The following is a 16,548-nucleotide window of genomic DNA, read 5'->3' as shown; positions in this document are numbered from 1 at the left end:
TTGATACTCAAAATTGACAGTAGGTGTGGCGGTGAGTGTGAATGGTTGTCTGTCTATATGTATAAAGTCTATCTATATGTTGTCTGTCTATATGTAACCCCGCCTCTCACCCAAAGGCTGCTGGGATAGGCTCCAGCCCCCCCCCCCCCCCCACCCTTAACAGGATAAGCAGTAGAAAATGGATGGATGGATGGATAGATAGATAGATAGACAGATAATATTCTATCTAACTGTACAGTCTGAATTAATGTGTATTATTTTTAAACCTTAGTCATTCAAGTAAACAGATACTTTCCTTGAGACAATTTTTTTCCATTGAAACATACAACAATTACTTAAGTACCAACATTTCAGGAGATATGCTGTCAAGACAGGCTAGCGAGTGACTTTTGACCTTCCAAAAAGGCATCCAGTCACAGAGGTTATAAAACACTTCCCTGCTTATGTGTAATCGAAAGCAAGTTATAAGAAGCGTTTTGTCTTTTTCCTTTACAAGCAAATAATATCTAATATCTGGAGTTGCAGAAGAGAAAGTGGTATGTCGGGTGTATCACATGCAGGCATACAGTTGTTAAAGATTTCATCTTGGCAGTGTATTTGATAAGATGTCAAACTAATTTTGCTTTTGCAGACACCCAAGTTTATTAGTTTCCATTGATGTGGATTTTCAGGTGCAGCAATGAAGCCCAGTCAGGGGCCCATTGGAGACCTTCAGTCAGACTGTCAAAGTTTGAGACACAACTAGATTATATTAGTGACGCATATAGAGTTCAAATACGCACTGGAGTCCAAAAGCTTTACTGTCCTTTGTTACAACCCGGCTCAGAGGTTGTAAAAAAAAAATGGGAGAGGAGACAAGGTTACAAGAAGATGTGTTTTTTTAGATAAATCAAAGAAAAGTAAGGCTATCTGTGTCAGCGGTCGGTAGTGTAGGCGTGTGGATGCATATGTGTGTGTGACAGGAGGAACAGAAACAAAACGAAACTGCTGCATAGTGTGGAGTAGAGAGACCCAGCTGGTTCTGTGCGCCTCTTATACTGCTGATGGACCACACCAGGCCCAGGAGCAGCTCATTAGACGGCCCCCTTCGTAGCGATCTGAAAGGGTAAACCAGACACCAGGAAGTGTTCTCTCTAACATTAGGGAGGGGTTGTTATTGCAGAGTACAAAGTCTGAGCAGTTCTGCAGAAACTACTGATAACCCACTGGCAATACATCTCCTTTTATTGTGCTCAAAATGGGCATAGGGATGCGGTGCATTTATTTTGCAATATGTTTCATTGTTTTCTCAGATTCAGGTGAATGGTAAACGGACTCAATTTTATATAACGCTTTTCTACCTTACCGGCACAAAAAACAAAAACACTTTATCTTCATCTCATCCACACACACTCACACACTGATGGTGGAGGCTGCCATGCAAGGCGCCAACCTACTCATCAGGAGCAATTATGGGTTCAGTATCTTGCTCAAGGACTAGCTCATTAATGTATCAGAGGTGAACCATCTAGTTTGCTGGGGGGTCTCGGACCGGCTCTCTGCATCAGATCATGTGTTCTGTGGAGGAGCTGGCTGATTCTGCAGGAAAGGCTTTGATCTTCCCACAACAGCATGTTCTTAGTCAGGTTTGCTTGAGAACAAACCGTACCTTCAGACAGAAACGCCACGTTGTGTAAGCCACCAATGAGGGCCAGCTGCCACTCAGCTGTGTAGGGTCATTTTCCCAGATCAGGTCCAGGAGTAGGAAGATGACATAAATCCCTGTGAGCCGCCGCTCTGTGCTGTGTCATGTTCTCACCACCAGAGTTGCAGCACGCGCTCCTTCGTTGTTCTGTCTCCCAGAGTTTCCAAGCAGTTCTATTGAAACCCAGACGACAACAGTGAGCCGAGCATGCGTGCAGCTGGAGGTTTACGATGAGAAACTCTTCCCAGTCACCGATCTCCCTGTGTATGTGAAAGCTACAAAATACCAGAGGGTGGAGCGAGGCAGCTCGTCATGTGGCTGACGGCACCGTGGGGGGCTTGGACAACAAAATCCATCCCTGACTTTATTCTTGCTCCTTTTATGAATTCTTCATTTGTGTATAAAATCCTGAACTGCAAACATGAGGCGGTGAGCTGAGTATTGTGGTTGTACGCCTCATTGTGTCATTGTGACATTGACCTTTGACCTCCACAAGTTCTATCAGGTCATCCCTGAATCTGAGTAGATAATTGTATTATATTGCAGAACTTTCCTTAAGGCATTCCAGAAATGTTGTTCATGGGACACTGACCTTTGACCACCAAAACGTTTCAGTTCATCCTTTGATTCTAGAGTTCAACATAGTTCTCGTCTCTCTGACTCACCCGCTGCTCTGAAGGTCGTTAGGAGGTCAGTCGAAAGCTAGGCCTGACTGCCGTTGTGAGATCTTAGCGTAGGAGGCTGGAGCTGTGTGAGATAGGATATCAGATTACTATCAAATATTAAAGATAGGAGCTGCAGATGAAGGTATGCCCCTGGGAAGAGGGGAACTACACAAGTCCAGGATATCCTGAAGCAGTCACGGTGAGGCAGACAGAAGAACTTGTTCTGAGATGGTCTGGCCTGAGCCTGGTCATGAGAACTATAACCAGGATACAGGAATAACACCACTGTGGGGGACAGAACAGAGGAGTGGGAGGAGGAGCCGGAGTACTGAACCCACACCTACATCGAAGGTTTGCTGCTGTGGGTCAGTTCGGGCCGTCCTGCAGGGAGCAGCAGTGAGCCGAGGGTGTCTACCCTGTTATAAACCGGCAGAAGAAGAAGAGGAAGCACGCTTGCTGTCGAGCGGACGCCACTGACAGCCGCTCCAACACGTCCTCGGTTTCCCCTCTCTACCTGTACCAGCCTAGACCCGTCCTTGGCGGACTGCGGCAGCGATGGCGACGGAACTAGCCAAAGGTGTGGAAGAAGTCTCCGTTGGTAAGGAGGTAGCGAGCCTGAGGCGGAGACCTGTGTCCCACGTATTGCATCATGTGGAGGAGCGCTAGCAGTTAGCATGCTAGCGGACGCTGCTTCCACTGGTTCACGGCCATTCACTCGGCGGCCCGTGACCCGGCGACGGGTTGGAACGGGTACAAGACGAGTAGAAGAACCGGGGACACTTGCTAGTCAGGGAAATGGGAGTGTAGAAGAAGTCCTGGAGGCGGCAGCTGTGAGGTCGCGGCTCCGGGGCGTATCCTCGGGCTCCCGGTGTCTTAACCGGCCTCCACAGCCAGTCATGAGTTGAGATTTCTGAAAATGAGACTCCACACATGGTTTCACTTTCTGGTCCCGGCGTGTCGCCGTGGGACGCGGACCACCCCGACACTCGGGTGGTTCTGACTTGTTACGTTTCATCTCTGTTTAAAGGCAAAATGACGACTCTTAGTTTGCTGGTTGGCTGTCACTTGCTCCCACTGTGCTGATGACATCGTGGGGTCTGGAACGGTCATGTGTGGCAGAGAGGTGAGGGTTCTGAGAGGAGTGCGTCCCACTCGCACCTTGAGGTTTTGGTGATAGCGAACTGGCACCAGCTGGTTCCAAGCAGCTGCATCGTTGTGCTGCTGTGCTCAAGTTTGGGCTCCATCCAGGAATTGTGTAGGATAGAAGTCTGCCATACAAGCTAGAGAGAAAACAATAACTGAACCAGCAGAATGCTTGGACACGGGTCACGCAAGCTAGACGGAGAACAGGCCTGGGTTCTCCATGCGGCCCGGTCGCCTGGTGTTACAGCTCCGAGGCCATGAACTCATGACTGGAGCTGCTTCTGCTGACCAGTGGCTCTGAAGTCTTGGCTCATTTGGTGCAGCCAGTGAGGGCCCCCCCTGCTGGCCACAGGAGAGAACGCAGTCCAGTCAGCCGTGTGAGCTCACAGCTCTGCCGTGAACTTGCTTCACCAGGATCATAACAAAGTTTCATTGAATCTGTCACAGAAATGGAGGCTGCGATGCTGCCAACATTTCCAGAAGCTAATCACCTGCATCTGCTTCTCAGGTGAGCTGTATGTGTCTGACAAGTGTGGCAGCGACCAGGATGGAGACGGCTCCGAGCAAAAACCCTTCAAAACTCCACTCAAGGTAAGCAGCCGTGTGGCTACGTCTGCACGTGCTGGTGGATGATGTCACTGATGGTGTCGGTAGCAGCTCACGTTTGTCATCAAACCCTCACAGGCTCTGATGTTTGCTGGGAAGGAGCCGTTCCCGACCATCTACGTGGACTCGCAGACAGAGGGCGAGGTTGGTGCACCACAGCAGGAGTGTTTACCTTTCCTTTATTTTCTGTTGCTTTGCAGCGGCTTGCAGAAGTATTCTGGCCTCTCGAACTTTTCCACATTTTGTCACATTACGACCACGAACAAGTACTGGAATTTTATGTGACAAACCAAAAAGGAAAAAGGCCAGATTTGTGCCGTGCAGGACCAGCAGTTGTCCTGTGGACAGATTCCCCCGCCTGACCTCTGCAGTTCGTCCAGAGTCTCCATGGGCCTCTTGGCTGCACCTCTGGTCAGTGCTCTCCTTGTTGGGCCTGTAGGTTTAGGTGGACGGCCGTGTCTTGGTAGGTTTGTAGTTGTGCCGTACTCTCCATTTCAGGATGAATGATTGAACAGTGCTCCGTGAGATGTTCAAAGCCTGGGAAATCTTTTTATAGCCCAACCTGCTTGAAACTTCTCCACAAATTTCTCCCTGACCTGTCTGATGTGTTCCTTGACTTCATGATGCTGTTTGCTCCCCAGTGTGCTCTCAACAAAGCGGAGGCGTCACAGAGCAGCTGGATTTGTACTGAGATCAGATCTCACACAGGTGGACTCTATTTGCTCATCAGGTCAGCTTTCGATCAGGCAGCTTCTGAAGGTTGCACTCAGAGAAAAGGGGCAGAACACTTTTGCACACCGCACTTTTCACTTTTTTATTTGTAGAAAAATTAAAATCATTTATAATTTCCTTTTTACTGCACAACTGTGTGCCACTTTGTGCTGGTCTTTCACCTAAAATGCCAATTAGATATGTTCATGTTTGTGGTGGTAACGTGACAAAATGTGGAAAAGTTCAAGGGTTAAGAATACTTAAGCAAGCCACTGTAGGTAAGAGTCAAAACCTGATACCTGCAAGTCATACAAGCACTTCGCTGCACTCACAGCTGTGGTGTCATTTCTCTGTGAAGAAGTCTGACACAGCCTGCAGCTGTCAGGCTGCAATGACTCGCTGGGAATGTGCTCACGTGTTTGTGTTGCCATTGCTGTCAATCACCTCACGAACGCTGGCAGGTGTGAAGAGGAGCTTCTAGAAGCCTGATTTTGGATCAGTGCATCCTGGGTGTTGGCAGTGCAGGTCACTGAGATGTGTGTCCCAGAGATGCTGTCGCTTTCTTCCTGTCTTTAAACAAGATGCAGCAAAATAAAATCTTCTGTCCGTGACGCTTCGAAGGCTTGGTTCTGGCTAATGTCCAGTACAACCAGAGGATTTTCAAATAATCCATCTTGAAAAGGGAAAACTTGGACGCATCCAGTGAGACTGAACCAGTTATCACTCAAGTCACAGAAACACAAACAGCACTGAGTCTTGATCCCCAACAAGCGTTCCAGGCTGTTCCAGGGACGTGAGGTCTCTGCGATCAAATGTGACGCCAGCTACACACAAGCAGGCAGACGTGAGCCTCCAGCAGCTTCTGCTGTGCTCGCCCTGGTTCCTGACAGGCGGGGCTCGCATTTTGCAGTGTGAGATGGGTAGACTTCAATGGGGCTCGTGCTAGCTACTGCTGCAAGCTAACTCAGCATCCACGGGGCCACACCTCCTGGTCTCCTTATCATAACCCACAAAAATCATACCATAGGCCTGTTAACAGGGTTTTCAATGAAAATAATGACGGAAACATTTGCTCCAGTATTGCTAATCACATTGCAATGCAAGTAAAAAAAATCAAAGCAGTTTGACATGTTTTCAGTCCTGCAGCTGTGAATATCAAATATATTTAGAGTTGGAGCACCCTGAACCAGCGATGTTGACGGGTTCTAAAGCCCTCACAGCGTCATGGGGCAGATGGTCGATTCCAACCACAGAAGACCTGGACTGGGCAACACGTGACAGCACAAAACATCCTGCCGATGTGTTTTATCCTAGTGGTCATGTTCCGGTTAGTGATTTCCTCTGGCTGGCGAATCGCTGCAGACAAACAGCAGAACCAGGTTGTAGAACCCTGAGACAAGGACCTCCCTAAAAAAAAAAAAAAAAAAACAGACTTATTAATTAATTGAAGTTATTATTTTGATTCCTCCGATTCTGTTGTTCTGCTGTCAGCTAAGACCCTGTTTCATTTGTCTTTGTGCCCCCGATGTCTGATGTCTTCCTCAGCGTTGGGCCGTGATCTCAAAGACGCAGATGAAGAACACAAAGAAGGCCTTCAACAGGGAGCAGACGAAGAACGAGTCCAAGGACAAGAAAGAGGTGTGTGTGTGTGTGTGTGTCCCTCATTCATCATTGTGTTCAGGGTAACTTAATCTGTGCTGGGGTCAGTAATGGTATGTGTGTGTGTGTGTGTGTGTGTGTGTGTGTGTGTGTGTTCTATGTTCAGGTGGAGGACATCGAGAGGAGAGAGAAGAACCTGGAGGAAGCCAAGAAGATCATTATTCAGAAGGACCCCAGCCTACCTGAACCTGAAGCAGTGAGTCTTGTGACAGGACACACACACACACACACACACACACCTGCTGTGTAGAGTATTAGTGTCCAAACTGATATGTGTAGGATTTGATTCGCTCACATTTTGTGCTATAAATTGCTACCGTGACTGCTCTCTACTGGTTGAAATGCTCGACTGCATTTGAACTTTTGCTGGTCCGGCTGTAATGGAGTTGCTGTTCACTTGACCATCTGTGCTGCCATGTTTGTAGTTCATCCCCTCTGTAAATGCTGCCATTAACAAGGACTGGCGAGGAGTGTTAGCGTACTAGCTTGAGGTGGTTTAGCGGCCTGGGACCAGTGGTGGCACAAAGCACACAACCCCATACTTGAGTCAGAGTGTAAATACTTTCAGTCAAACTTACAGTGATTTTTGGTATCATAAGTATTTCTGTCAAATTTCTACTTAATTTTAAAAAAGTAGAAATACTGAGGTATTCAAAGGTACACTAACCTTTTTAGGAAAAATAATTTTGGATACTTCAGTGTCTTAACCAGAGAGGAGTAATGACTGACCAGGAGTATTTCTACAGTAATGTGCTTTCACTCAACTACTGGGCCTGTGTACTTTGCCCCCCCCCCCCCCCCGCGTGGGAGGGACAGTGAGTCAGCAGCATGAATGTTGCTGTTAGCATCATTAGCTTCATATCAAACCTGACTCAAAATGAAGAACTACAGAGATGGAACACATGAAACAAAGGTTGGTAACTGCGACGTTCCGTCCGTCAGTAATAACGATCCCAGTCACCTGACCAGTTACACACTTGGACCACTTCTCATGGGTTTTATTAATTTACGTCCTAACTCTTCTAGTTGCATTGCGGCATTTTTCTTTGCCACTAAATCAGCTTCTCTATCCGTCGTGCTTGCTGCCCGTCTCTTACGTGACTCCTCCCACCTGTGCACGAGTGGACTGTAAATCAACGATCCCCTTCAAAGGCGACTGGATGCTCTTAGAATAGAGGACACCGCCCAACCCTACTTGACGCAACCCTGCAGTATTGGAATTATTTGACTGCTTACAGGTGAAAATCCATCAGCTGGGACCAAAGCGAGGCCAGAGAGTCAAAGTGTTCGGCTGGGTTCATCGCCTCAGGAGACAGGGTGAGGAGTGTGGATGCTCACCTTTCACCTCTCGTGGCTCAGAGTCATTTTGAAAGATTGAAAATGTGTTTCTTTGTTGGCAGGCAAGAACCTGATGTTCATTGTGCTGAGAGATGGAACTGGTTTCCTTCAGTGCGTCCTGTCTGATAAACTGGTACAACTTTATCAATGATCTCACTTGTAGGATATTGATCAGTGACATCACCGCTTTTCATTTTGGTATCCGTTGATATTCTGTCATAAGAGCTGTGGATTTAAGCAGTGTCCATGTAAGGAAGGTTTGACGTTTTTAACTTTTCAGATGTACCAACAGAGCTTCTGCAACAACAAAGTGCTAAATTGATTTTTGCTCTTACTTAGAATGATAGTGAAAGAATCACAGTGACACAAAGAACAGAGGTTTTCATCACACTGTAATAATATGTGTGTGTGTGTGTGTGTGGTCTTCAGTGCCAGTGCTACAACGCCATGGTGCTGTCCACGGAGAGCACGGTAGCTCTCTACGGCATGGTGACGCCTGTTCCTGAGGGAAAACAGGTAAACACACACCAGCAAAAACCTGTGATACACACACACATGTTCACATGCACCGTAGTGACCTGGTTACTGTGACACTTACTCAGGTGTGTTACCCATATTTCCTACCTGTGTCTCTTGCTCCTGTGGTAGTTGGTGTCAGTTAAACCGGATCACACACACACACACACACACTTCACTTCACATCACCTGACCTGACATCACTAGAAGTTGCTTTGATTGATAATTCTCTGGACACATGACTTGTGAACCCTGCACATCACCACTGGTGAACGTGTGGTGCCTGGAGCTTCAAGTGTCACTTGGCGCTACAGCCACAGTCCTGTGAACAAACATGAAACCAGTTCAACCTGACATTGTTCACTTTTACACCTGGTGAACACTGACACCTGCCGAGAGACTCTGTTGTGTAACGTGGAGGATCAGAACAAAACAAGAATAAAATGAATTCCAAAGTAGAACCCCTCATTGATGGTGGCTTTGACTGTCCAGACTACATACGCAGATGTCAGTTGTGCTGACAGTCAGACGTCACCATGGTGAACTTCTCCTCAGGCACCCGGAGGACACGAGCTCCATTGTGACTTCTGGGAGCTGGTGGGCTTGGCTCCAGCCGGTGGTGCCGACAACCTGCTGAACGAAGAGTCGGACGTGGACGTTCAGCTGAACAACCGACACATGTTGATCAGAGGAGAGAACGTCTCCAAGATCCTCCGAGTCCGGTCCACCGTCACGCAGTGCTTCAGGGACCATTTGTTCGACCGTGGATACTATGAGGTGAAGCAGACCACTGAGGTCGACTGCAGTCATGGGATGTTTGGGCGTGGTGTTGATTTAATACATAGAGAAAGAAAGAAGTGAGAAGGGTTTGGGGTCCATGTTGGATTCAGCTCTAGCGTGGTGGACCCCCTCACTGTTTAGCGTTTAAAGAGTTGAAGCACCTGCTCTGGTGGAGGGTCGTGGCTGCTGGTGTCAGTTCATTGTGTTGCAGTCGTGAAAGCTGTGAGCTCTCTAACCAGTGTTGTTTGTCCTGGCTGCAGATCACTCCCCCGACCCTGGTGCAGACCCAGGTGGAGGGGGGCTCCACCCTCTTCAATCTCAACTACTTCGGTGAGCAGGCGTACCTGACGCAGTCCTCCCAGCTGTACTTGGAGACCTGCATTCCTGCGCTGGGAGACACCTTCTGCATCGCCCAGTCGTACCGAGCTGAGCAGTCCCGCACACGCAGACACCTCTCTGAGTGAGTACGCCGTGGAGGAACTCAGTATCCCTCCGCCGGGTCCAGACTCCTCTAATGCACTGTGTCTGGGTCAGGAATTTGGCCGTGTTACGACTGGGCTCGGTTAGGGACAAGGAGACATAACACGGGAAGATCCAGTGCTATTATAGCGGGGCAGCTTTATTGCCAGATGTCAATGGTACTCGCCACATGCGTTGTCAGGGCAAAAGAAAATAAAAGGAACTGCGGCCACGCAGGGCCAAAAACCGGAGCTAACCACAAGAAAATAAAAACAACTCCACGCAGGGCAAAAGAACAGAAATGCGACTCGGATGAATAACGATGAAACAAAACTGCTCCACCGGAGCGACCAGCCACGCAGGGCAACACAGATAGGAAACCAACGTGTAAACAAACCCAAAACAAACAGGAGGGGCTCACCAGCCTCACCTCAACCGCCACACCACACCAACCCGATCTCAAGATCACGCTAAGCTGCTGCTTTACTGCTTCATGGAGCCACGTGAGGGACGACGTCCGCCACCGTGCAGTCGCCCCCAGCGTCTGGCCCCGCTCTCCTTTTGACTCCTCCCGGGTGCCACTAGCTGACTGGATTGGCTGGGAAGGAGGCCAATCAGGGCACAGGGTTTGCTCCGGGGGCAGGTGAGGAAGAAGGAGGTGACAGCGCAGGGACGTCACAGGGCGTCGTCTTTAACAGGCCATAAAAGCCTTTTTTTTCTCAGATGTCGATCCTTAAATATTTCTAATACATTCATATTTTAAAATTACTCAATATTACTTACTGATACTGCACTCTCTCCTGGATGGCGGCTTCTCTTCCTGACTCCAAAATGTTTTTGGTTTATTTTGGAGTGTAAGTGGAGCTGAGAAGATGACGTGTAAAGACAGCTGCAGTGATTCCCCCGTGACACTGGCAGATGGTTAAACTGGTGTGACTCCCAGGAAGCAGCCTGTTGTGTGGTTTTCTGGACCAACGCTCATCAGAGGATTTGTTTGAGCTATGCTTTGTTCTGCGTCTTCATAAAGAACTGGGACAGAACTGGGCTGCTCCACCTCTTCACCAGTAAACCTGTGTAGCCTGAGTCCTGCTTGTGATGGTAGTCAGTGACAGACTAAAGTACCAGTCTGCTCCAGCAGGTCAGCTGCATTCTGGGTAAATTGGTGTGAGCGTGTTTAATGTTGCAACTTATGCAACTTATGATTAACGTTGGTTTTCCTGAAGAAGGAAATAAAACACAGCAACCCTGAGGGACAAAACACAACAACATTTCACAAAACACAAACATTTCAAATTACTGAAGGGGTAGGGGCAACATTCTTGTTTGTGATTGGAGGAACCCAAGTTTGGCGACAGTTCAATTATGTCACTTCCTGTTCCTTTTGCGTACTGCTCTCAGCTGCGTCCTCACGCAGATTTTAAACTGAGTTTAAAGGATGGAAGAGGATATCGAAATTAGGGATGCCCCGATACCGGTATCGGCACTGATACTCCATGTGCGTACTTGTACTCGCAAAAGAACTCCGATACCACTCTTGCCTAAGCACATATGACGGCGGCGCGTCTGAAAGACAGAAGCCAAAACACGACGCACACTTATGATGCACAAAGGATGCGCCCCCTTAAAGTGGACGCAGACAACCAACATTGGCTCAGCACAGCAGGAAGGCAGCAAAGGGAGTAGAGATGTCCGCAGTATGGAACTATTTCAAGGGAAACGACAGCGACAAAAGCAAAGCTAACTGCCAATTATGCCCGTGGGAAATCTCGAGAGGAGGGACGAACAGCAGCGCTTACAACGCGAGCAACTTGATTTAACACCCGAAGAACCAACACGCCGACGAGTTCCGGGAGTTCGTGAATTCCGGCAAGCAACAACAACCAACTTTGCAGCAAACGCTAGCAAAGAGAGAAAAAATATCCGGAGACAACCCGCTGGCGGTGAAAATAACAGAGGCTCTTACCCGATATATTGCTCTCGATGACCAGCCATTTTCGGTTGTTGACAATGTGAGTTTTCGGCGTGTTCTCGGTATACTGGAGCAGAGATATGACATTCCCAGCTAAGTACTCGTATCGGTACTCTGTATCGGCAGGTACCCAAATGTAAGCACTCGTACTCGTACTTGTACTCAGTCTGTAAAAAAAGTGGTATCGTGCATCCCTAATTGAAATCATAAGGGACTATTTTCAAACCGTTGATAACTAACGAGGGTGGCTATTGTCCTGTTCTCTGTTCCACCGTCGGTGCACAGTCTCATGGGAATAACGCCGACACGTCTAATACAGTTGATGAAGTTGTTTTTTTAATACTTCAGAGTTGTTGTTGTTGTTGTTGTTTGTAGGTCCACATTTGGGCCACACAATTCTGCGGGAGAACCTGTCTATGCAGCCAGATATCGCCATGCCAAATGGTTTTGTTTGGTCAAAGCCGTCGACATGCCACAAGTAGTTTGGACCCGTGGAATAGTACTTGCGTCTCATGAACCTACGACGTGTCCGCACCAAGTTCCCGCATGGGTTCAGTTCAGTAATGAAACCTTAAACAGAATAAATGCTATATGTGCTCAGTAGTCAAGTGTTGACGCTCCCAGCGACGGTGAAACCACAACGTCATGCCGCGTGCGTCCAGTGAATCGTGGTGGTTCATTTGTCACCTCTTGACGATGCAGCCATCTTTTACACTGCAAACACGTCTGGCTATAAAGACTCTGGCCGGAGCAGGTGGACCTCCAAGCCACACTGTGGATGCTACGTACACAGCTGAAGATGTCAGCCCGTTTCGCCCCTGCACACTGTTTGCCATCTTGTGCGTGGGCTCCATGGGGGTTATTCCATAGGTGCTACGGTGACCGACGCATTGTGTGTTCAGGTACACTCACATCGAGGCCGAGTGTCCCTTTATCTCCTTTGAGGACCTGCTGAGCAGACTGGAGGACCTGGTGTGTGACGTGGTGGACCGAGTGCTGAAATCACCTGCTGCACAGCTGCTCTACGACATCAACCCGGTACTGCAACCTACAACACTCAGACTTGTCTATCTGGATTTGAAAGTATTTAAGTGTGAAGATGCTGGCGAGGAGGTAAATGACAGCCTGGCACTGTAGCATTGCGAGTTTGGTGTTGCCTTTCAACCACAGAGAAAAGCGAAGTGCATTGACCTCGTCCTGTAGTTCCTTAGAAGTACTGAAGCCTCAATTATACTGCATCAAGTACACACACCAGCCCACATCACTGCTACACTGATTGATGGAGTTAATGAGTATACGTAGTGTTCGCCCAGCGCATGATGAGACTCAGCCTGGAGCAGGAGGAGTTAAAGGTGAAGCTGTCCGGAGAAGCAGCGCTGACTCCTGGACGCCAGCTCATCAGCTCATCACGTGACCTTCAACAGCACACAGACGTCTGTCTTTTATACTAACGTTCGTACTGACTTTATGTTTCCCAGAACTTCAAACCCCCCAAGAGGCCGTTCAAGAGGATGAACTACACCGAAGCCATCGAGTGGCTCCGGGAACACGACATCAAGAAGGACGACGGCTCCTACTACGAGTTTGGAGAGGTGACGATGCTGAGTGTCTGAATAGGTTTCCTCCCTGCCACTCCAGTCGAACCGAACCACGTGACGCCCGACTTTGTAGGCGTGTGATGTTTGTTCTGAGCCTGGCCAATTAAACCTCCGCGGCCTGTTCTTCAGCAACAGCCCTGTGTTCTAGAGGACAGAGATTCATTGGAAGGCATTAGATGCTAACAAGAATGGAAGCACGCACAGAAATATTTGGTTGCTTAGACGCCAGAGTGGTGTTTTTGCTTGGAGCTTCAGTGGTTCAGGTGAACCTGCTTCCTCCTCATCTTTGTCAAAACAGGTCAATAAGTTAAGCACATCCAGGGAAATCAACCACGTTATCACACTTTATTGCTCAAGCTGAGTTGGTTAAAGTCCCAGGAAGTCAGAACTGCTGCGTCAGCAGCTGACAGGTCCATGTGCCAACTGCCACCGCCACAACGGATCTTTGTATTCGCTAGATTGAGTCGTGGCACACGACATTTATGAGGGTTGGTTCACTGCAGCTGACCTGGCGAACTTCTCAGATATGAAGCAGGTGCTGACAGCGTTCCTGAGGTCGGCACTCATGAAACGGGATTCTGTTCGTGTACGTCCGTGCAGTCTGTCCTCGTGACACGTCTACTGATCCGTCAGATGGTCTGAGACTGCACTTCTCAGACTCACCTGTGGAGGTCACTGTTGTCTTTACTTGGGACAGATGATGCCACAAACATGTGACTGTCATCACTCTTGTTTGTGGGCCTCTGGCTGTGTGGGTCATGACATCATAGTATCTTCTCATTTAAACGTGTGTGTCATCCTGAAACATCAGTAAGGCGTTTGTGTCATCCCGTTGGGGTTGTGTGTGTGTGTGTGTGCGCGTGTGTGTGTGTTAACAGGCTGTGTTGTGCTGTTGGTGTGTTTCAGGACATCCCTGAGGCTCCCGAGAGGCTGATGACCGACACCATCAACGAGACCATCCTGCTGTGTCGTTTCCCGGCGGAGATCAAGTCCTTCTACATGCAGCGCTGCCCGGAGGACCGGCGCCTCACCGAGTCGGTGCGTACATCATCACAGGAGCGTGGCCTGCAGCAAAGAGCTGCTGGAGTCGGAGGGCTACAAGACCAATGTGACGCTCAGCCCAGAACATTGGTGACACCTCACTGAGCTGATCAGGATGTGATTGATGTTCTGATGGGCCCAGTGGCGCGTCTGTGGCTCCTCCTCCTCTCAGCCACGCCTCCTCCAACTATCTAATCATTTATCAATGACAGCCACCATTGATCGATCAAATACCACATCTGCTGACGTTTGATGGAGGGGGGCTCCTGGGTCTAGTGAAGGACCTGGTCTACCTGACTAGCGTGTCTCAGGCCATGTTGTTCCCTGACTGGCGTGTCCGTCCTCAGGTGGACGTGCTGATGCCAAACGTTGGGGAGATCGTGGGAGGCTCCATGCGTATTTGGGATGCTGAGGAGCTGCTGGAGGGTTACAAGAGGGAGGGCATCGACCCAACCCCGTACTACTGGTACACCGACCAGGTAACGGCGTGATGACTCATCGTTTTTTACACCTTTGCCCAAAAGGACTCACTTCCCCTGCAACTATTAAGAGTTGGTATGACAGCACCGGAGTCGTGTTGATTTTAGATGGAGTTGAATCCTGCAGGTGGAGTTTGACTGGCAGGAGCAGCGGCGTCACGAGGCTGCTGGTTGGCGCTTTGGTGTACGCGTCCTTCAAGAAGTGCTTGTTTGTGTTTCAGAGGAAGTACGGCACGTGTCCTCACGGGGGCTATGGATTGGGTCTGGAGCGGTTCCTCACCTGGCTGCTGAACAGACATCACATCAGAGACGTCTGCCTGTACCCACGGTTCATCCAGCGCTGCCGCCCCTGAGCGCCCGTCCTGCCGACCGCCACGTGGCTTCAATTCATAGTTTCACTGCAATATCGGTCAAGTCACTCAGAATTGAATTAGTTCCTCTTGCTGATCTATTTTCTGTGTTTAACTCTGCCGGGTTAACAACGCCACTGAGACGCCGCCACAGGCAGTTAGAAATCTCACCTGATTCATCCGTCACTTGAATATCTGCTCATCTAACAGTTGTCAGCTCACTAGTTCCCTGTGATTGTACGAGTCCTGAAGAACCGTCAGCGTCCTCCAGAATGTCCTGAACGTGCAGCAGCACCGCTGTCCAGCCTCCAGTTCAGTTTAGCTCTGCAACTCACTGCTCCAGTCGTCCACAGGAAGGAAGAACAGCAACAATGTGGCTGGAAAAATGAAAGGAAAGAAACTTCTGGTGTGAGACACTCAAACAGGTTCTAGATAAACTTCTGTTTTGTGTAGTTTTTTTTTTTTGCACCTGAATATTGGACGATCATTTGTTTCCTCTAAATCTGTTTTGGTGAGCATGTTCATCAGCGTGGCTAACGCCAGCAGCAGGTGCCCCTCTGTAACCGCACCTCCACCTGTCTGAAAACCTGGAGATTTCTCAGTTGTCGTGTCGGCTTCAGCCTCTCATCTCTGATCTGCTTCGTCTTCTGAAACCAATTAAACCTGACTTGAAACACGCCGGCGTGGCAGATTTTGTCTTCAGTCTGAGTGTCCCAACGGCCCCACAAACGTGTTCGCTTACAAAAATACACAGGGTGAGAAGAACTGGTGCCACTGCAGAACTCTCTGCCTCAGTCTATCTCTCACTCTGTCGTTCCCTCTCTGTCTCTTGCTGTGTCCCTGTCCCTGTCTCTGGCTGTGTCCCTCCCTCTGCCTCTGGCTGTGTCCCTCCCTCTGCCTCTGGCTGTGTCCCTCCCTCTGCCTCTGGCTGTGTCCCTCCCTCTGCCTCTGGCTGTGTCTTCAAATTGTTGCTTCCTTGTTGGCTTTTGTTCTTGCATCCTTAAAGGAAGAAGGAAGAACTTTTGACATCAAATTACAAACAGAAGCAGCTCAAAGGAACCTGCACCTTTTTTTGCGGGGGGTGGGGGGGGTGGGGGGGTGGTCATATCTCTCGAAATACCAGTAAATACTTCAAATACATTTACTGGTACTTCTACAGTAAATATGGCTACAACTGTGTTTTACCTGTTCAACAATTATTACATTTAAAAACTGAAGCTTCTCAAGTATTTGAAAAAGAAACACGAAATACTCCGACTGAAGACGTCAATAGGGTATAAGTACATATACTGTATCTTGAGCGCGGACTGAGACTGAAGTGGGCGGGGCTTGCAAGGGACGTGCTTATGTCGTTTGGACGTCGAAGCAGTTGTGACGTAATACAGAGAGCTTCCCCGTCAAGTAAAGTTAAAGCGTCTTACCGGAAGTACAGAAATTTGACCACAATAAAAGTTTAAATGAATACAATGAGGGTAACTAGGATAATCGTTATGCCGCCGACACTCCGTGACCCAGAGGTTCTAACGGTGTCGGAGTGAGACAGACACGAC

At 48.8% G+C, this 16,548-nt stretch overlaps 1 protein-coding gene and 1 long non-coding RNA gene across 3 annotated transcripts; one reads left to right on the top strand and one right to left on the bottom strand.

Moving 5' to 3' along the window:
* Positions 1–1,244: 1,244 nt before the first annotated feature.
* On the bottom strand, positions 1,245–4,741 carry LOC147244347 (uncharacterized). The gene is made up of 3 exons (XR_015110379.1): positions 4,695–4,741; positions 2,350–2,431; positions 1,245–1,857 (listed from the first exon to the last, which is right to left on the bottom strand). It is a non-coding gene; the product is annotated as an uncharacterized LOC147244347 (long non-coding RNA).
* Positions 2,764–15,677, top strand: nars1 (asparaginyl-tRNA synthetase 1). Of its 2 annotated transcripts, none has more exons than XM_086187301.1 (15): positions 2,764–2,947; positions 4,001–4,083; positions 4,177–4,242; positions 6,355–6,447; positions 6,575–6,664; positions 7,707–7,785; positions 7,869–7,939; positions 8,236–8,322; positions 8,878–9,099; positions 9,363–9,562; positions 12,433–12,568; positions 13,009–13,122; positions 14,035–14,166; positions 14,517–14,648; positions 14,870–15,677. In XM_086187301.1, the coding sequence occupies exons 1-15, from the start codon at positions 2,905–2,907 to the stop codon at positions 14,999–15,001; spliced, it is 1,680 nt and encodes a 559-aa protein (XP_086043427.1). In that variant the 5' UTR covers positions 2,764–2,904; the 3' UTR covers positions 15,002–15,677. The 2 variants fall into 2 exon arrangements, with proteins under 2 accessions (XP_086043427.1, XP_086043428.1); XM_086187302.1 differs by having other exon boundaries at positions 2,770–2,926.
* Positions 15,678–16,548: the final 871 nt, after the last annotated feature.

This window comes from Aulostomus chinensis, chromosome 19 (assembly GCF_037954235.1).
Source record: "Aulostomus chinensis isolate RoL2024-O1b breed Wild chromosome 19, RoL_Achi_v1.0, whole genome shotgun sequence".
In the NCBI taxonomy this organism is placed as follows: Eukaryota; Metazoa; Chordata; class Actinopteri; order Syngnathiformes; family Aulostomidae; genus Aulostomus; species Aulostomus chinensis.
This window is presented reverse-complemented; position numbering and strand designations above follow the sequence as displayed.